The sequence below is a fragment of the Camelus ferus genome, chromosome 22, assembly GCF_009834535.1.
Source record: "Camelus ferus isolate YT-003-E chromosome 22, BCGSAC_Cfer_1.0, whole genome shotgun sequence".
Taxonomy (NCBI): Eukaryota; Metazoa; Chordata; class Mammalia; order Artiodactyla; family Camelidae; genus Camelus; species Camelus ferus.
The window spans coordinates 27,133,510-27,154,135 of NC_045717.1; the positions used below are offsets into that span (position 1 = coordinate 27,133,510).

A 20,626-nucleotide genomic window follows, 5' to 3' on the forward strand; every position below is an offset into this window, starting at 1 on the left:
GCAGGCTGGGCGCCAATGCTGTTGTTTATTGCGCGGAATGGGGGTGTGGGGGTGAGTGGGGCGTGGTGGGTAGTGGGGGTGCTGCTGCCTCGGCTCGCCAGTACATTCATCACGACGGCGGGGCCCCCGGCCTCGCCCCCACGCCCGGGCACGGCCAGGACTGCTGGTCCTCCGGTGCTGAGGGAGCAGGTGTGCCTGCTGCTCCAGGGAGGTCACCGCGGACGCGTGTGGACAGGGACCGGGCTGGTTATTGCGTGAGCGTGACGGGGGCAGCGGGAAGCCGGCGGGCCAAGTATTGCACTTAAAAAACAATCCTCATCGGACGCGGGCCACCTACGGGGACGAGGTGGGCAGGGTTCCACAGCCATCTCCTCGGCCACAGGCCGGCCCTGGTCCCGGTTTCACAGTTAGGGAAACTGAGGCACCGAGGTGAAGGGAGCCCCCTTGCAGGCCCGCAGGCTGCAGGGGGCGGGGCGATGTGGGTGGGCGCAGGGCAATGAGGGGGCGGAGGGGGCTGTGCGCCGGCCCAGGCCGCCCGTCCGTCCGACTACAACTACCTACGTCTCCTCTATGGCTTCGGGGGCGGGCGGCCTGGGCTGCGCAATGGCATGGCTTTGGTCTGGATGACAGCCCCGCCAGGCCCGCCTGGGCCCACGGGGCGGCGCGCGAGGGTCACAAGTTGGACGAGAGGCGTGAGTGCGCAGAGTCCAGCGGCTCGAGTCCGCCGGTGGCGCCCGGCGAGGGCGAGGCCGAGTCCCTGCGGTCCGGGCTGGGCGCTGCGGCCCGGGCAGCGGGCGTGGGCCCCAGACGCGGCGTGGAGCTGCTGGCTGGGCGTGCTGAGGCCGCAGGCCCGGGGCCAGGCGCACCGTGGGGCAGCGAGGGCTGTGAGGCGGACAGCGGCCGCGAGGCGCGGCTCAGGCGGCGCGCAGGCAGCGCGGGCCCGGCAGGGGGCGCAGCGGGGGAGCCCGGCGCGCCGTAGGGTGAGGTCCGCTGCGCCCGGGGGCTGGCGGGCGCGCCCGGAGGACTGGCGGTAGGCGCGGGCCCGGAGGGCAGGCGGCGCACGAGGCGCGGCGAGCCAAGCGCCAGAGGCCCCACGAGCGGGCGCGCCACCTGCGGGCAGAAGCTCATGGCCACCGCCTGCTGCAGGGTGGCGATGGCCGAGGTGACCTGCGGCGGTGGTGGCGGCGGGAAGAGGCCGACGCGCTGGCCCAGCTCGGCCTGCTGCACCATCTCACGGTCGTACTTGACGATCTCCTGGATGATGGCGTTCTCCTGGTTGTTGAACACGCCCGAGTTGAGGTCGTGCTGCACCTTGTGCAGAAGAATCGAGTTCTTCTTGCCTGGGGAAGGGGGCAGGGTGTCAGAGGTGCCTGCCTGCAGGCTTCTGCTTTTGTGACAGGCGCAGCCCCTTTGCCTACAGGACGCAAGTGTCTGAGTGCCTGCTGAGCACAGAGCTCCTCCTGCATGTGGCAGACGGGCGAATAGGAAGCTGGAATTGAATCAAGCGCCTTTGTGTCACAAGCACGTAGAGTGCCTGCTTCACACACAAAACTGGCACGAGACGCCTGCATACCACCAGCACGCATGGGACGCTTCCTGTATGCACTCGGCACACGTTATGTGCCTCCTGGGTGCACAACGCAGGTATCAGGCACTCTGTACAGCAAGCACGCGCTGTACCTCCTGTGCGCAGTGAGCTTGTGGTACTGAGCACCCGCGGGTACAGAGCACACCTGGAGCTGTGCACAGCCACACGCTGCATGCCTGCCACGCACACACAGCAAGTGCATCCGAGCACTTGCTGCTCACAGACACGCCGAGTACCTGCTATACGCAGCACACCTTAAGTGCCCGTTGTACACGAACGTGTGGAGTGCTTTCTGTGTTCTGGGACGGCTTCCTTCCCACAGCGCTCCTCTCTGCCCCCGACCCCGAGTCTTGCTTTCCTGCTCACTGTCTTTATTCTCACAAACGGCACCAAGGGCCTCCATCTCCCTGACTCCTCCATCTAGTCATCAGCAAGTCCTGCGGCCTGCGTCACAACCGTTTATGAGATTCCCCCTCGCCTCTCCCTGAACCCTCCACACACAGGCCAGGCTACTGAATCCCCATGTATGCTACCCACCCTTGTGGGAGGCAAACCTGATCAGGCCCCCCCTTGCTAGAATCACCCATGACTCCCTTTTGCTTCTTATGTACAGTCCAGACTCCTCCCCCAAAGCCTGTCGGCCTCTTCTGCCCTTCCTCCCAGCTTCCCTGACTCCCTGGACTCCAGGCCTCTTTCCCAGCTGAGGGCTCTTGCACATGCTGTATCCACTCCTAGCAGATGCCCTCTCCCTTTCTGCTGGCAACACCTGCTCACCTGGGTTTCCACTTGGAATCACAGGGAAGCCCCTCCACCCTGTCAGCCTCATCCACCAGCTGCATCTCCTGGCACCAGATGCTCAGGTACTTGCTGAGTGAGACATTCGGCACAACGGGAAACACCCTCCGCTCTCTCTGCCCCGGGGAGTGGGGTGTGCTTGGCCCAGGGAGAGCGTGGGTCCGAGAATCTGGTCTGGGGACCGGAAGGGGCCCTGAGGATCAGCAGGGCCATGCCGCCCCCTTTTCGGCCGCTGCGCCCGCCCCCTTTTCAGCCAGACCCCGCGATTGGCCGCTGCGCCCACTCACCAATGCGGTCCAGGCGGTCGATGGCGACCGTCTCGAAGGCCCGCCGCATCATGGGGTACTCCTCCAGCACCTCGTTGAAGTTGTCCACACTCAGCGAGTAGAGGCGGCAGTAGGTGTCCGCCCGCACGCTCGCAGTGCGCCGGCCCCGCGTCAGCAGGCAGATCTCTGTGTGAGGCCACGGGTGGCGTCCTTAGCTGCGAGGCCTTCCCTCCCCCGTGATCCCCTCCCCTGCCCTGCACCCTGTCCCTGCAGCCGCTCACCCCCGAAGTAGGAGCCGTCGGACAGCTTCATCTCCTTGTTGCCCTTGGTGAGCACGCTGACCACACCGTGCTGGATGAAGTACATCTTCTTGCCGACGGTGCCCTCGCGGATGATGTAGTCCCCCGGCTGGAAGACCTCGAACTTGAGTTTGGTCAGCATGGCTGTGACAAAGTTGGGGTCGGCGTTGGCAAACAGTGGCATCGAGGCCACCAGCTTCCGGCAGTTGAAGTTGACAATCTCCTGTAGCGGTGACATCAGGGCACATATCAGGCCCTTGCTTCCATCACACCCTACCTTGGGGACCGTTTCACTTCTCAGACCCTTGGTATCTTCCTCTGTGAAAGGGGTTGAACATTTTTGCCTGAAAGACAGCATCTTAGTAGGCAAACAGTGGAGGTTTTGCCACCAAAGACAGGATCAAGAGAAGATAGCCAACGATTCCCTATTACCTCACTTCCTGTTGGCAGTACTGGCCAATGCAGTTGGACACAGAAGCAACTGGAGACGTAAACATTGAAAAAGGAAAAATAAAACTCTCTTTACTGTTTCTATTAATAGGACTGCCTGGAAAACCCAAGAGTCCATGGAAAACTGTAACAATAAGGGAAGTTAGTCAAAATAGCAAGTAGCTGTTTAAAAAACCAACATAAAACCCAGGAACCTGAGAATGAATGCATGGCGGTAGAAGTCAGGACGCCGGGCACGCTCGGCAGAGAAGCTTCTGGGGGTTTCATAGGGATTTCACCTTATGGGGCATCCCTCAAGTGCACCCAGGAAGGCTTGCCTTAAAAAGAAAACCAACAGCTCTTGTACATACAGACAAAAGCCACCCCGAGGAGCCGTAACGGCAGGAAGACCCCGTTTCCACCCACACAGAGAGCTCAGGGGACAGCGTGGCAGGAAGTCCGGGGCCTGTGCCGACCTATGTGAGGAAACGGGGAACACACCTCTGGAAGGCACAGAAGCCGTGAACACCTCATGTCCTCAGACAGCACTGCTCACCCTCCATAAAGACGAACAACAGCCATTCTCCCTGCTCGGGTCTGCATTTAACGCACCCCGTGGAAATGCCGCCCGGCCTGCTTCGTCATAACTCAAGCTAGGCAAGGTCATTTGGAGCAAACGAGCAAAAATAGCAGGGAGATGGGACTAGCCTCCCCCGCCCAAGGCATTAAAACACACTAGACCTCTGAGTCAAACACAGTAGACAGGCCAATGAGACAGACTAAAAGGCCCCGAAATAGACCCAAGCACAGAGGGAGGAACTTCAGTTTAAGGTGAGGTGCCTCTCACAAAGTCACGGGGCCAAGCCAGACCTTTCAGCCCCACAGCAGATGAACCAGGAACCCTTCCTCATGCTGTAACCCAGGGTAAATTCCAAAGGGATCAGGGTCTACATGTAAAAGATGAAACTATACAAGGATCAGCTGAAAATGGATGGCTTCCTTGAAAACCTGGATGTGTACAGCCAGCTTGTACATCTGCTGTGCACAGCATAAAAATTCCACGAGGAGGGAAAGACAAATGGCCATCAGAATGGAAACCTGTATCACGGAGTTGAAGTGTGTCTATAAAGAACTTCAAAAAACAGCATAAAGACCAAAAGTTCCATAGAAAAACAAGTGACAGGTATGCACAGTTCACAAAAAGAAGCGCAAATAAACCAGCCTCTTATGCCGTGAAAGGCCCCTGAACCTGCTCAAAACAAGAAAAATGCCTCTGCGAGCAGCCCTGGGGCCCCTCTCACCTGCACAGTGGGGACCAGCTCCCAGTGGGAACAGGTGTCCCTGACAGCGAGCCTTCAGAGAATCTGCAGGGAACCACAGGGCCTGGCCCTCCATGCCCCTGCCCCCAGCTGCAGCGTGGGGCGCAGGGAGTCAGGAGGGGGGGCCAGGGGAGGGAGGGCGGGCAGTGAACACTGATACCTGGATGCCTCTGTTCTGTGTTAGAATAAAGCAGATGGGTAGAGCAGAAGGAAACCGGTAAGGCACTGGACAGAACATGGACCGTTTCTGAATATACATGGTTTTGTAAATTTGACATTGAGGAAATGTAAATTCTCAAATACAGGTCGCCGGGGGCTGGGGGAAGGGAAATGGGGAGCGAGGGCCCCGGTGTCCTGGGGATTAGGCCGTGTGGATGATGGCGGAACTGCGAATATTCTAAAAACCCCTGAATTTTATGCATTTTGTGGTCTTCGAGGTGTATCTCTACAAGTGAATGAATGAGTAAAATTATTAAATATAGTGATTGAGCCAGGTGCCTGCCTCAGAAGAAATCCCTGGCTTTGTCAGCCTCCCCACCCCACCCTGGTCCTGTCCCTCCTTCCCTCCTAGCCGTGCCCACACCCTGCCTCTAGTGGAGTCACCAACGTCCACCCTGATGCGCTTCCTTCCCGGAGCTTGGTCACTCACCGTCATGGTCCCTCAGCCCCTCCTCCCTTAGGACAGAGGGCAAGGCACACAGTTGGCGCCCAATAGCTGCTTGGTGAGTGTTGGGGATTGTGTTGTGCTTCTCAAAAGAGACGCTGAAGTCCTGACCCCTGGTACGTGAAGACAGGGCCTTATTGGGAAAGAGTCTTTGCAGATGGATGAGGTCATGGGAGATCATGTAGGACGCCCCAGATGGCACAGTAGGCGTCCTCGTAAAAGGAGGGGCCACATGGAGACGAGGCAGTGATCAGAGCTGGGCATTTACAGGCCAAGGATGCCAAGGCCCCTGGCCACACCAGAAGCTGGCAGGGGCAGGACGGGCCCTCCTCTGCAGCCTCTGAAGGGAGCGTGGGCCTGAGACACCTCGATCTCAGACTTCTGGCCTCCACGATTGTTTACTTCTCCAAAAAGAGTAAAGCCACCCGGCTTGTGGGACTTTATGACGGCAGCCCCAGGGATCTGGCCTGATGTCACACAAGCTGTGGGGGCCGAGCTGGGATTGGAAGCAGCTGGTCAGCGGAGCCCGCCCGGCCCTGGGGCTCGGCAGGGCGCCTGCGCATCTGCCGTTTCTCTGCCGCCGCCACTGAGCGAGACCCCAGTCGGGCAGCCGGCGTCGGTGGCCGCCGGGCCGGCCGACGCAGGAGAGAAGGCTGGCGGAGGGCGAGTTCCCTCCTGCAGCCCGCCCCGCCCCGCCCCGCCCCCGCGGGCCCGGCGGCCCCGCCCCTCACCTCCCGCAGCGGCCCGTTGAGCTCCCCCAGGATGCTGTCCTCATCGAACATCTTGCCCTGGTAGCGGTGCTCGTAGTAGTCGTGGATCTTCTGGCGGAAGTCGGCGGGCAGCTTGTGGAAGGACATGTACTGCTCCACCTGCTTGTACTGTAACGGGGCGGGGCCGGGGGGTGGCAGTCAGCGGCTGCTCCGGGCCCACCTCAGCCTGGGGGCCTCGCTTCAACAACCACAATACAGGAGGCCTGGTGAGGTGTGAATCCCTCGGTGTAAGGGTATCCCAGCAGCACTCGGGACTAGTTCTTCCTGCATGCTGAATGTTACCTGGCAGCCCTGCCTGAGAGACGGGTGCACAGCTTGACCGCAGGCCCTGACAGAGGGCTGGACTCGCCCCCGGCCCAGAGATGCCAGACACTGCCGGTGGCCCTGGCTCCCCTCTCCAAGGATCTTTCTGGAAATCACGGGCTCAGCCCCTCCTGAGCCGGGCAGCAGGTGTGGGCCCCAGGTGGGGGTGCCGGGCCTTGCTGTCCCCAGGATGGCACCCCAGGGGTGCCCCTGCCCCACTTCTGCCCCAGCCCCCCTGTCCCCACTGGCCACAGCTGCCCTGAGCTCAGCGGAACCCGTGATGGCAGGCGGGTGGCGGCACCAGCTCATGTTTGGGTGTGAGGCCAGTGGCTTCCGGACAGCCGGGGCGCCTGGCACCAGGCCCAGCTGACCCAGGCGACCTGACTGCTGGGCACTGAGGGGGGGTTGCCTCTGCCCAGCCAAGGCAGCCATCGGGTAGCAGTGCAGGGTAAGCAGGGCAGTGTCCAGGGAACCAGGCCACCCTTCGGCTTAGGGAGAGGAAACTGAGGCACAGAGTGAGGGCTGGGGCCGACCTCCAGCAAGGGTCCTTCCCAGCCCCCAGCCCTAGGACCAGCCCCATGGAGGTTGCCCCGCTGAGGCCAAGTCCTAGCACATCCTTGCTCCCCCAGACGTCTGCCCTAAGTCCTTGGGCAACCCCAGGCCTCTGGGACCCTGCTCCCGGCCTTCCCGCCCCAGACGCCCCTGAGATGGCCCAGAGTCTCTGTCCCGGGAGCTCCCTGATACCCCACGATCTGGCCCTATCCTGTTTGGACCCCCCACCCCGGCTCTCGTCACCTTCCCCAGCCTATATCCCCCTCCATCTCTCCTGCCTCATCCCCCTCCAAGCTTCAGACCTCCTCTTAAGGTCCCTCAGCTTCCTCACTGTCTTTCCGGGAGCTGCCCAGGGGGCTTCCATTCCTTCTAATTACAGCCACAGACCCCACTGGGACCCCCAGCCCCCCAACACACACACAATCCCCTCTGGGCCCTGTCCTGAGCACACTGCATGGAGCTGCAGAGATGCAGGGTGGACCCCCAGACCTTTTCCTGGTACTGGCGCCGTGAGGAGTCCAGCGACTGGATGAGGGCAGTGGCGTGGCCGATGAACATGGCGTAGCAGGTGGCACCCACGATCATGCTCAGCATCGTCAGCCAGATGTCCGTCATGCTCTCGGGAGCCTGCCGCCCATACCCGATGCAGAGCATGTGGCTCATAGCCTTGAAGAGTGCAAAGGAGTACAGCTCGCTCCACGAGTGGTTCTGCAAGGCCACAGAGGGTGGGCGTGGGTGGGCAGGCACTCTCAGCCCCCAAGGCACCCCTTGACCCAAGGGCCCCAGCTGCCCATCCTCCCCCAGGCATCTGGGTGGTGAGCTCCCTGTGCCCAGAGGTAACCAAGAGAAACAGGCTCAGGCAGGTTCAGGATATGCACATGTGCCACAGCAATTCAGCAGTGGGGGCAGGCATATAGTCACCTCCCCATGTCAGTCCTAGGGAAACTGAGGCTCAGAGGGGCTAGAGTCTAGCCCCCAACTATTTGCAGACTCTGATGGGAGTGTCTCTGAGGCCAAGAGAATGCAGAAGTCCCAAGGACCTCAGGAACTGAGCTGGGGACACAAAAAAATCCAATCTGAGAGGCAGGAAGGGTGGCAGCATCAGGCAGGGCCAGGAGGACGCCCCTCCCAGTCCTCAGTTGTCCTGGCTAAGGGAGGGGGCAGTCGGCCCAGTTCAGGAAACAGGACAGCATGATGTCCGGGTGTCCGGCCAGACAATGAGCTGCCTCAGCCCGGCAGCTGTGCCAGGCGCCGGGCCGGCACTCTGGGTTTTCCCTCCGTTGCTCCCGCCCGTCCCCGCCCACCTGCTCTGCGCCCCACGTGCCTGGCGGGGGGGGAGGTTTGGTGTGGTGCTAAGCCGACTCCCAACACCTACCAGCACCCGACTCACTCTTAACAGTGAGCATTTCAGCCAGGAAGCAATAGGTGCTTGAGTCTCCAATTTTTATTCCTCACGGCCCATGATACCACTTTTCCACTTGAGGGGTATGATATAAAACTGTCTTTTAAATAAAATCATGCGAATAAAAAAGTGGAATCAATGGAGAAAACAAGCAGATGATACGCTCTTAGGGGACAAAAGCTGTCACAGGGCCCTCAAACGGTCAAGGATCTCGCTGGTTCTGGGGTCTGGAAGGCTCCAAGTCGGACAGCAGCCCAGAGGGGTGCTAACAAGGGTATCAGGCGCCATGCGCCCAGAGCACAGGTGCTGGGTTTGGTCCCTGACGCTGGCTCTCGGGCCTCAGCGCCTGTGGGGCCACGGCAGGCCACGGCAGGCAGCGTGGGGCGGGGCCGGCTCACCACCATGCCATTGATGGACACCCAGCAGTTGCGCGGGAAGTCCTGTAGCATCGGCACCAGGAACTGCAGGCAGCCATCCCAGTGGCACAGGAGCAGCATCATGCTGATGAGGTTGCAGATGCGCATGACCGCGCTCGCCAGGTCGTAGGTCATGTGGAAGATCTGGGGGCCGGGACGCGGCGCACGTGAGGGCGGGCGCCGCAGACCGCGTGAGGGAGAAGCCTCTGCCCGCTGCCCCTTGAGCTCTGAGATGCGCCCCCACCTCACCGCGGTCCCGCTCCCGGGAGGCCCGTCCCCTTTGGAGAGAATGAAGCGCCCTACAATAGATCGCATGGCCCTCCGCCCAACCTACTCCCCGGGAAATCCAAATCTATATGTCTGGTTGGCCACCCGCCGCCCTCTCCCAGGACCACCTGCTCTTCCCGCAACCCTGTCCCCTCCTGCTACCCCCCTTGGAGCCTTGTCGCTGCCCTGGAATATGGGGGTGACACTGCCAGACACAGTGGCGACTCTGAGCCCCCGTGGTGGCCACGGGCTGTGAGAGAATCAGGTCACACTCAGTCCAGAGGTGAGTCCCGACTTGGGGGAGAGGGGCGTGATTTTGCATCTCTGAGCTTCAGTTTCCCCACTGCCATTGGGCAATGGAGTCCTCCTCTCACAGGGCAGAAGGAAGGGAAGGGGTGCGAGTATCTCAAGAGTCCATGCTGGGCTTTCCTTGACTCCACCCCACTACACCACCAGGTAGAGGCCCCTGTGACCACGCCCTACATGCCCAGGTTCTGCCCCTAAGATTCTTAGGCCCCTCATGCAGCCCCTGTTCCCCTGCCCAGTGTCCCCACCCAATGCCAGCCCCCACTCCCAGGCCTGTAACAGGCTTGTCTTCTCACTGTGGCCCTGCCCCTGGCCCCTGGTAGCCCCGCCCAGAGTCTCCCATCACGACTCGTCTCTGCGTCCTAAGCCCCGCCCCAGACCCAAGACCCTGCCCTGCGTCCACACGCAGCGGCGCTCACCTCCTCCCACTGGTGGATGTAGCGGATGAGGCGCGACAGGCGGAGCAGGCGGAGCAGGCTGAGGATCTTGGTGAAGCGCACGATGCGCAGGGCACGCGCCGTCTTGTAGACCTCAGAGTCGATGCCTTTCTCCACGATGAGGAAGATGTAGTCCACAGGGATGGAGGACACGAAGTCCACCACAAACCACGTGCGCAGGTACTTCTTCTTGATCTTCTCAGGGTCCAGGATGATCTCCGTGTTGTCCTCAATCACAATGCCCGTGCGGAAGTTCAGCACCAGGTCCATGAGGAAGAATGTGTCCGAGACCACATTGAACACAATCCACGGGGCCGTGGTCTCATCCTTGAAGAAGGTGATGCCCACGGGGATGATGATCAGGTTTCCCACCATGAAGAGCAGCATGGTGAAGTCCCAGTAGAACCTGGGGGCGAGGCGCAGTGGGTCATGCCTCCAGCCTTTGCCCCAGCGGGGCCTCCACCAAGCATGCCTTCCGCACCATGCCCACGCGCACACGCACCTTCGCGGACCAGCCCAGAGCTCCCCTCCTCAGCCCGAGCTGAGACTTTGGCCCCAGGTCATGGCTAGTGTGGACCTCACCTCCAAAAAGCCCTCCCAACCCCTAGACAACACCCTACTGCCTGCTGGGCTCCCCCAGCCCAGGTCCCTCCCACTGGCCCAACTCTAGCCTCTTCTTGAAGCAGGAGACTGGGAAGAGCCTAAGAGGAGGCTCAAAAATTGATTAAATGTTTCCCATGACAAAAGGTCCCATGTGCCTGGTACAAGGTTGGTGTCCAAAAAGCACTCAGGCCAGGTGGGGAGACGGAGGCACAATCTCCACTCCCCCACCGCCCCAAGCTGGAAGGGCAGGAGGGGGGGGTGGGAGCCAGGAGTGTCTGCCTGCTGAGTGGTCTCGGGGGCTGCGGGTGCAGGCTGGGAGCCAAACATGCGCAGCTTGAGGGCAGGGCTACGGGACCCTGACCCTGGCTGTGCTTCCCCTTGGACCACGGGAGGGCTAAGAGGGGGCATGGCTGTGTGTCCCTTTCAGGAAGCCGCCTGAGGAGGAGGCGGGGGGTGCCTGTCCCCGGAGAAAGAAGACCAAGGCCTGGCCAGCAGAGCGGAGGCCGGGTCGGCCAAGGAACCTGAGTGACAGGACTGGGCACGGTCTGGACGTTCAGTGTGATAAGTGTGCTTGAAAAAGTGATGACTGGTTGCTTCCTCTCCCAAATAGACCCATGACCGATGCAAAGTCAATTTCAAAACTCCCACCCAACCCGGGAAGTACTCTCAGAAAAAGGCCCATCCATTCGAGGAATATCTACTGATGGCCAGGCACAGAGTTCTGAGTAAAGCGTCTGAAGGACAGACAGACGCGGCAAAGTCCAGAGCTGCATCAACCGAGAAAACTTGAATCAAAACCCTTCCAAGGGAAAACCATGCGTTGGCTCCCGAGAAAGTGGTAGTCACCATGTGACCCAGCAATTCCACTCGGAGGTGTACACCCACAGGATTGAAAGCAGGGGCTCAAACTGGTGCTTGGATACCTGTATCCACAGCAGCACGATTCACAATGGCCAGAGGTGGAAACAACCCAAATGCCCATGGGTGGATGAACAGATAAACATTGCGTGGTCCCTCCCCACACATGGAACATGACTCAGCCACGAAAAGGAGAGAAGCACTGACACTCACTACCACGTGGACGGACCCTGAGAGCACGACGCTCAGCGAGAGAAGCAGACACAGGAGGACACACAGCGTGTGACTCCATGGATGTGAGGCGTCCAGAACAGGCCAGTCCACAGACACAGGGAGGGGGCTCCTGTTTGTCAGGGGCTGGGGAGGGGGTGGGGAGTATGTGTTTGGGAAGATGGGAAAGTTCTGGAGATGGATAACATTGTAATTGTACTTAATGCCACGCGACATTTGTACACTTTTACAATGTACACTTTTAAATGGCTAAATGCCAAATTTTATGTTCTATGTATGTTAACACACACACCTATGTATATAAGAAAACCTCATGGCCTGGGGGTGTCAGTGATGAGCAGCTGCCCCAGATCAGGGGTCTGAGCCCACACTCCCCATCCAGATTCAGACAAAGGAGGGTCTAAAATTTTGAGTGGAGTCATTTGTTTGATTTTTGCCTGTCACTTTGCAGGGGGAGACAGCCACCCCAAGGTAGGATTTCTAGGACTCTCCCGTAGGCCCAGTGCCTTCCCCATCATGGCCAGAGCCTGCGCGTCCACTTGGAGAAGCTCCAGCACGTGTGGGCAGGACAGGGCCGGGGGGACCCTCAAAGCCGGGCTCCTCCCGGATGGATAGAACAAGAGACTGAGGTTCCCAGTGTCCTAGAGGGACTCTCCCAAATTAGCACAAATAAACAGAAAGCCATAAACCCCGGCGCTGGCTTGGCTTCAGTGGCTCCCTATTTCAGGAGTCACTGTGAATTGGCTCAGTTCTGAGCGGTGCTGCGAGGTAAGGGCCATAGCACCACGCCTGCAGGGTGACCCAGGCCTTCCATTTCAGGGAACTGATCCCAAGGAAATTGTCCAAGAGGAAGAAAAAAAAATTAAAGAGTGATTTGTAACAAGATGTTCACAGCAGCTCAGTCTGCAAGAGCCAAAGGCTGGAAGGGACCCAAGGTCTACGATCGTGGTGACAGCAGCCAGACTTGGGTGAGATCCTCCAGCATCTGGGAACCTCAGCCTCGACACCCAAGGGCAGGGGTGTCCCTGGAGTTTGGTCAAAGCCCTGAAGCCACTGCTTAATGAAGGAGGGCAGCGGCTCCCTCCCTTCGGGGTCTGAGAACCAAGACCCAGGCGGGAAGTGGGGGAATTATAGATATCTGGCAAATCCAAGGGGATTAGGGGCCGGAGGTCGGAGATTAAGGACAAGCAGGGGGTGGGGGATTAGGGGCCTGAGCCCTGGGATGTGAGTTACAGATCCCAGGCAGGTGTCAGGGATCAGGAAAGGGAGACTCCTGCAAGGGAAGGCTGCCCGTTCCTGGGTGATTTGTTGGCTGACTGTGTAGCCAGGCCTGGAGGATGCATGGTGACACACAGACCCAGCCCTCCCTCGGGGCCCCTCCCTCGGGGCTCCAGCCTGGCATTCCACACAGACAGATAAATGAGTGGGATGCCTCAGAGGGGCTACTTCAGCCAGGGTGGGCTGGGAGGGCTTCTCAGAGGAAGCAGCATATGGGTGGATGATGGAAAAGGAGCCGATAGGTGGGGAGCAGGGCACTGCATCCCAGCCAGAGGACCAGCAAGCGCAAAGGTCCTGTGGCTGCATGGGCTTTCCCCTCTTGCGGCTGGAGCTGGGGCGTGAAGAGGTAAGAAGAGACCAGGGGAGTGTGAGTCAGGCTCTGCGGGGCCGTGGGGGCCATGGTCGTGGCAGGTTTCCAGTAAGAAAGACAAATGGGTATCTTGAGATGCCCCTGCTGGCAGCCGGGAGGCCAGGAATGGGGCAGAGTGTGGCGTCACAGCAGGAGAGGGGGTGGCTTGCTGATGGGGGAAATAAAGCCAGGTCTGGCCTGAGCAAGTGCGTGGCTGGAGTGGCTGAGGAAGGGACCCCCAGAGTATCCCCTTAAACCCCTTGGTCATGCCCAGGCCCCAGGATGCTGAAACAGGGGTCTTGGGGATATGAAGCTTTTCAAGCAGGGAATTCAGGGGCCAGAAATTCCAAATTCTGGCAGGAAGCTCCTGGAGAAAAGAGGGTGTTCTCGGCCACCTCTGGACCCTGTCCCCACACAGGGACCATGGGCCTTCTTTTCTCCCAGCCGGGTGGGCCCTGGGCCTCAGTCCTCCCACATGGAAGATGGGTTTGTCCCCCACCCCCCACTCCAAGTGCCTTCATGCTGGAGGCGGAACCAGGGAAACTCTCACCCCACCCCTCCCCCACCCCAGCTCCAGATGATTCAGGGTTTACTTTACTCTCACGAGCTAATGCAGCCTGATCTCTCGCTGATCCACTGTGCCATCTGGGGAGGGGAAAGGCCTCCAGCCCAGTCAGGCTTTTTAGGTCTGGTCCTCCACCACCCTGGGTCTTTGGGGACCCCAGCATCCACTGGTCCTGGCTCTGAGGGCCAGGAAAGAGACCCACTTATCTTTGCCCCTCACACCAATCCTCCCAGCAGTAGACAATTCGGGAACACTGAACTGAAAATTCTCAGCAGCAGGAGAGACTCGAGTCAGAACTCAGAGGCACTTACAGACTCTGGAATAGACCAAAAGGCAGCAGGAAGCCACCTGCCCACACTCTCTCTCCAGGGAGATGAGGCCTCTGCCCTCCAGACCTGCACAGGCCTCCCCTCCTCGGCCAGGGCTGCCTTGGTCCCCAAGTGACCTCCATCCCAGGAAGTGGAGGGAAGTGGCAGAGAAAACAGTCTGTCCAGGTTGAGGAGATGGGAGTCATAGCTGGGCCCCCATGCCTGCCCTCCACCACCCTCTCCTCCAAGATCTCCTTCATGCATCTCAGATGTTTCCATGTCCGGGGGGCAGGGGCAGGGGCAGGTGAAGGGAACCCGAATTAACTGTGTTCATTTTTCACAGATTTTGTGGGAAGGAACAGAAGAGCCTGCCAGGGCCCCAGGGAGGCAGTGGCACGGGCTGTGACCCTCCACACGGCCCCCCAGCCACTCTCCCTGCTCTGCCCTGTGATATTGTTCACACTTGCTCCGACTCAGGGTGAACCCTGGGGTGCAGAGAAGGAGAATCAGCCCTCCTGAACCTGAATCCCCCCACCGTCCCTCTATCCTGCTTCTCCACCCCCTACCCCCCATGGAAGTTCCTGGAACATCTGTGTCCCATACCAGCTCTAGTGTTACCCATGGGCCCTTGAAGAAACCCCTCGGAACGGGTTTGGGCTCGTCAAAAGTGGCCCGGGAAACAAGACTCCCACTCAGCCCGGCTTCTGCCTGGCCCTCACATGTGCTCCTTGGTGAGGTCCCAAAGTTGTCCTGGGCACCCGTGGTGTGCCAGACCCTGGAATGCCACGCGGGGGGCGGACCTCCAGGAAGTGGTAGCGAATAAAAGCGCCACTTCAGAATGCAGACACAAAACAGGTGGAGGAGGGTAGGGTGCATGTGCCAAACAGGGGAGGCGTGTGAGCCAGAAGTTGAAGGGTCAGAAGAACTGATGGGGGCAAGGGCATGCCTGGCGGGGTGGGGGCTGACTGTGCCAAGGCCCCAAGGATGAGGAGGAGAAAGGGTGTGAGACGTGAGGCCAGCCAGGCTGTGAAGGTCAGACTCCCCCTTTCCTCTCGCCGCCACCTCCTTGCCTTTGGGGAAGCTGAGGGTTGTTGGCAGGAGGCCCGCCTGGAGCACCCTCCAGGGCCTGGCCGGATGCCTGAGCTCGAGCCCAGGCTGATTCCACCGGCCCAGAGCCTCCTTCCCCAGGCCTCTGCAAATGCTCCTCCTCCCTGGAAGCTTGCGGGCCACGCAGAGCAGAGCGAGACCTGGCCAAGGCGGTTCCAGTTCACCAAACACTGATTGTCCCATCCTCTGTGCCAGATGGGTACTGGGCCAACTTGAACAAAGCCTTAGTTCAAGGAAGTGGAGACACCGTGGCCCTGGGCAGGGATCTGGGTGAGGCCCTAGGCACTCGTGGGGGAGCCTCACCCCCTTTTCCTTTTAAATCATGTCCAGGGCTCATTCCAGGGACATATCTGTACCATCAGGTCATGAGGACAAAGGAGGCAAGTGTCGACAAGCAGACCCAGAAAGGCCCTGCCCCGCTGCTCCACAGTTTTCTAAAACTAACACACACACATAAACACAGAGATGACCCATGGCCAGGCCCCCTTAGCTGAATAACCCCCAGGAGGCCTTCTCTCTCCAGCTTCTTTTTGGCCTGGACGGGACGTGGCCAGCGGCCAGGCTGCCTGGCAGTCAAAAGTGTGGACTTGGGGGCCAGCCTGCCCATGTATGAATCCCTGCTCTGCCCAGGACTAGCTGTGTGGCTCTGGGCAAGTGACTTTACCTCTCTGTGCCCCGATTTCCCCACCTAAAATTTTGTGGTAGCAGGATCCACCCCACAGCTGATGTGAGGACTAGATCAATATTCTTAAGGTGCTGGGACAGTGTCTGGCCCAGGGGGGTGGCTTGAAGGCCTTGCTGTGATCCTGTGCTTGTCTCCACATTGAATCAGAGTGGTCTAGCAGGGTTCTTCAAACATGGGGGTCATGGAGGCCCTGCAGCACCCCCAGCTTGGTATCTTAAGTTTCTTACTTTGGCTCATCTGATCCCAACTATGGGTCACAGTCACTCCCCCCCCAACCCCACTGCTCACCCTCAGTTTTCAGCCTGTGCAGGAACTGCAGGCGACTGTGCTCAGCAGGAACAAGGATGGGGATGCCCAGCTCCCTCTCCCAGTACCCCTCACCCTGAGCCGCACACTACCCCTTTCTGCAGCCAAGAGGAAGTCCAGGGCACCTACAGCCCAGGGGTACGCAGCACGCAGACATGCTGGAGGGGATGGGGGATGGCTAATTTCTGCAGCCGCCTGCACCTGCCCACACATCCATGCCCCTTTCCAGCCAGCTAGCTTTAGTTTCCCCATTCACAGTCCGGTCAGGCAAGCCAGGGAGCCCTAGAAGCCAAGTCCATTCGGTTCACAGACCGGAACTATCTACAGAGGAGTGCTGAGCCCCCATGCAGTAGGGACCATCCAGAGGCACCCCACCTGGACCCCCCTAGGACCTCCACCGCTGGCGTCTCCCATAGCCCAAGCCACTGGTCAAGATTGTTTGCACCTCCCAGGAGGTCTGAGGGGTAAGGAGTTGGAGCACTGGACTTTCTTCCAGCCTGTCCCTGACTTGTGTGCCGTCTCCCCAGTTGTCAAGCGCAGGGGCTGAGGAAAGGCCAAGGAGAGGGAGAGTTCCAAAGACCCCTTTCTCAGCTGTGGGGGTCCAGGAGCAAGTAGAGACCACCGACTTCGGGGCTCAGGCCGGGAGAAGGGAGTGCCGCGGCGTCGTAGGATCAGGCCGCCTCCGGACTGCTGTCCGTGGTGCTGAAACAGTTCCCGCCCTGAGGGCCGCAGCCAGGCGGCCTGGGGAGCCACATAGACTTTCTGTACCCTAGCTCACACACCCCACTCACGGACACATCACCTTACACACACACCATGCACACACACACGCCCATCTCTCCCCAGTACACATCAGTGATCCACCACGCAGACACACCCCCCAGATGACTCGGCCCACGCCCCCAGGACCCCTGCTCCCCTCGTGGTCACATGCTTGTGATCACAGACGCAGCCTGCAGTGATGATACGCACCGTTCACACTCGCAGGCCAACAGAACACGCCCAAGAAAGAGAACTGCAGACACAAACGGTGTGACCCTGCTCTTGGCCTTGTTCGGAGCCTATCCACTCATCAACCGGCTTAATTCACATCAACATCTACGCAAACACTGACACCTGGGCATACCACCCAGCAGCTTCAGCTGATGCGGCTCAGAGAAGACACAGTCTGGGGACCGCAGCATGCTCAGCGCCCCCTCCTCGCGCAATACCCAGGCCCAGGGACACAGGACGCGCCTCCCTGTGGCGTGGGGCGCAGGTGGAGACCGTGGGACCCGCCGTGTCAGCTTAACCCTTTCTCTGCCAGCCTCTCTCAGGCGCGTCCTTCCCGGGCGCCCTTCCTTCCTCCTTCCTTCCGCTCTGCCGCCTTCCCGGCGCCCACGTTCCCCTCTATTCGTCCTCTCCGCCCCTTCGCGCTCAGACCCTGGTCCTGCGGCCCGTGACGTGCGCCCACCTCGAAGGGCAAGGAGTGTCAGGATGCGTGGGAGGGGGCGCTCCGGGGTCACGGTGGGAGTCGGCGTGCGCCTCCCAGTGCCCTTCCAAGGGCAGAACCTCCCGCGCCCTGGTCATTCCCAGGCGGGTCCCGGATGCGTCGGAGGTCACCAAGGGGCCCCGAGGTCATCCGCGGGGCGCGCCGCCCCGCCCTCCCCAAGCGCTCCAAGGACGGCCCCCGCGCGCGTCCGCGCGCGGTGCCCCTCCGCTCCCGCCCGCCGGCGCTCCCCGTGGCTGTACCTGAAGTCGCTGTACGGGTGGATGATCCAGGCCCCCGCCGACTTGACGCGCTCCTGCTCCCGCTCCACGGCCTTCTGGCTGCCGAACATCCGCAGCGAGAACTTGTTGACGCCCGGCTGCAGGAGCGCGCCGAACTGGCGCTGCATGAAGCTGGCCTGGCTCCCCCGCGGCTCCCCTGCCGGGCCAGCCTCCTCGCTGCCAGCCTCGTCCGCCGGCCCCGGGCCCGGGCCGGGACCCGGGCCCGGCGCGGGCCCTGAGGCCGCCCCGCGACACGAGAACGACACCTTGGGCCCCCGCGCCGGGCCCTCGGGCCCCGCGGGGCTGCACTGCGGCTCGCCGCGCCCGCACTCGCCGTTCGGGCTGCCCTTGGCCGTGCTCGCCGCGCCCGGGGTGCCCGGGCGGCCGCACGAGCTGTCGCGGCTGCGGAGTCGGGCCCGCGGGCCGCCCTCGTCCGCCGCCTCCGGGGGCGCCGCCTCGGTCTGCGGCGGCTGCTGAGGGGGCGCGGGCCCGGGCCCGGAGGGGGCGCGGGCGGCGGCGGCGGCTGCTGCTGCTGGGGGGGCGCGGGCGGCGGCGGCGGCGGCGGCGGCGGCGGCGCGGCGGCGGCGGCGGCCCCGGCACTGGGGTCGCGCCCGGGCTCTCCCCGGGCCGCCCGCCGCCCCCGCGCGCGTCCCATGGCGAGGCGGCGCCGGGCAGTGCGGAGCGGAGCCGCCGCCACCGCCGCCGGCCCGAGGCCCGAGGGAGGGGGGGAGACGGGGGTAGGGCGGGGCGGAGCCGTGGGGGGCGGAGCTGCGGGGGAGGGCGGGGGCGGGAGCCCATCCTCTGCCCGTGCCCACTCGCGTCGCGCCCCGCCCCGGTCCTTCCCCCAGGAAACTAAGGCGGCGGGGTCGGGGACGGCACAAGGTCACGTGTCTCCAGGCCTTGGAGACCCGATGAAGCCTAGTCTCAGAAGGGGAAACTGAGGCCCGCGGGGCAGAAGGACGTTCCCAAGGTCACAGAGCCCAGCCACGGGGCTGGGGCCTCTGCGCGCGACCTTGACAAGGGGCCTTCTTCTGGCGCTTCGGGTTTGCCTCTGTCCAGAGGGCACAGCAGGGCGGTCACAGCTGATGCTGGGGCTCAGAGAAGGGGGGCCGCCCCCATGCCAGCCTCTATCCTTTCTATAAGTTTGAGAATTTCCATGATCAAAGGCCACAAGAGCCCTTGCTTTGTCCCTAGAGGCCCTGTACAAAGACCCTTAGGAACCTGTGGTCTGGGGCAAAGTGGGGTCAAGGCCAAGAGTCTCCGGGTCCCACAGTGGCCCCCTCGCCCCCACCTCCTGCATATGAGGAACTGAGGCCCAATGGGCTAGATGAGGCCAATAGGAAGAAACACTCAGGACTACTGTAATCCCCACCCTCAAACAGTGCCCTACGGCACAGTAGGGGCTGGGATCTCCCACACGGCTGGTGGGCTTTAAAGTGGGGAAGTGCCTGGGAACACAGGGAGACCCAGGGTCCGCCACCCCTTCCTACTGATGCCCCCATGTGAGCCCCTCCTGCTGCCCCATTTCTTTGCCCCTTGGGCTCAGGCCCCAGCCAGCCCCCAGCCCCGAGGCCCCCAGCTCTGCCTCTGGGGCTGGAGCCAGGTTGGTGTCAGGTGACATGGGGGCACAGACCTAGGCCTCTGTTCTTAGCCTCCAGTCTCCACCCCAGCTCAACCAGGGGGTGGGGGAGGTGTCATGAGAGAAGGCTAGGGTGATGGAGAGACAGAGACCTACACCAAGGAGAGACAGGAGGAGAGATAAGGAAGGGCCTAGAGAAACAGGGGAGGGATGGAGGAACACCCCGGCCCCCAGGGACCCTCCAGCCTTCTTAGCACTTTCAGGCCTGATGTCTCAGGATGTCAAGCCCAGGAGGGCAGAGATGTCCCTGTAGACAGTAAGTACTCAACAGTGATTGAGGAATGGGCCCATGTGGACAAGGGGTGGGCTGAGCTGGACCATCTTGAGCCCCCTCCAGGTTGTCCTGAGACCTGGGGACTTCTGGGCCCCCCACCAGCAGGGTCCAGCTCCCCGGGGCCATCTCTGCCGAGCTCTTGGCCAGACCCTGCCCGACACTCAGCCAGATGGGTGGACAGGCAGGGCCGCTGTCTGTCCCAAGGCTGGGAGGGCAGCAGAGGTGGCAGTGCCAGGCTGTGGCCTGCCCCAGCCAGATGTGTGTTCCAGCTGAAGGGGAATCTTTTATGCTTGCCCTGGGGAGATGTCAGTCTGGGCAGATGGCCAGAGCCCTGGGACTCTCGGCTGAGCGCGGGGAGCAGGCGGGCCCACAGCCTGGCCTGAGGACCCACCACGCCTGGCCATGGGGGAGTCAGAAGAGCCACAGAGTACTAGGGGGTCCCAGCCTCTCTCCTGAAGACTGCTCCCCAGCCCACAGGTTCTGCCCTGGACCAGGCCGCTATCAGCCTCCCCTATCTCTTCCACCCACTCTCACCACTTGGCCCAGGCCAGAGCTTTCTTTGCATTCATTCACTCATTCATTCTTTCAGTACTTATTGAGCACCTGATCAGGGGCTGGGATTCAGACGTGAACCTAACAGGCCACCCTAACCCTGTTATGGTGACAGGCAAGCAGAAGAAACAGCACAGGAGATATAACATTTACTGGGCATCGTATTGTCTGCTGGAAAGTGGTGAGTGCTACCCAGTTCAGAGCCAGGAAGGGGGATAAGAAGTTGCCAAGGGTGATGTCTGAATCCTCCACATCCAGGCCTGGGCAGGGGGTTTGTGCTACGTGGACATCTGTGAGAGGGAAGAGCAG

General features: G+C 61.2%; 1 protein-coding gene and 1 long non-coding RNA gene across 2 annotated transcripts; one reads left to right on the forward strand and one right to left on the reverse strand.

Annotated features, from left to right (window-relative positions):
* Window positions 1-6: 6 nt before the first annotated feature.
* Window positions 7-18,665, reverse strand: HCN2 (hyperpolarization activated cyclic nucleotide gated potassium and sodium channel 2). Its single transcript, XM_032466201.1, is given in 10 exon segments — window positions 7-1,340; window positions 2,671-2,835; window positions 2,931-3,171; window positions 6,092-6,238; window positions 7,475-7,693; window positions 8,786-8,947; window positions 9,796-10,219; window positions 17,835-18,336; window positions 18,339-18,417; window positions 18,420-18,665. Coding segments are annotated over 10 exon segments (2,838 nt in total). The 5' UTR covers window positions 18,651-18,665; the 3' UTR covers window positions 7-672.
* LOC116659090 lies at window positions 1,335-5,177 on the forward strand. The gene is made up of 2 exons (XR_004314399.1): window positions 1,335-2,448; window positions 2,923-5,177. It is a non-coding gene; the product is annotated as an uncharacterized LOC116659090 (long non-coding RNA).
* Window positions 18,666-20,626: the final 1,961 nt, after the last annotated feature.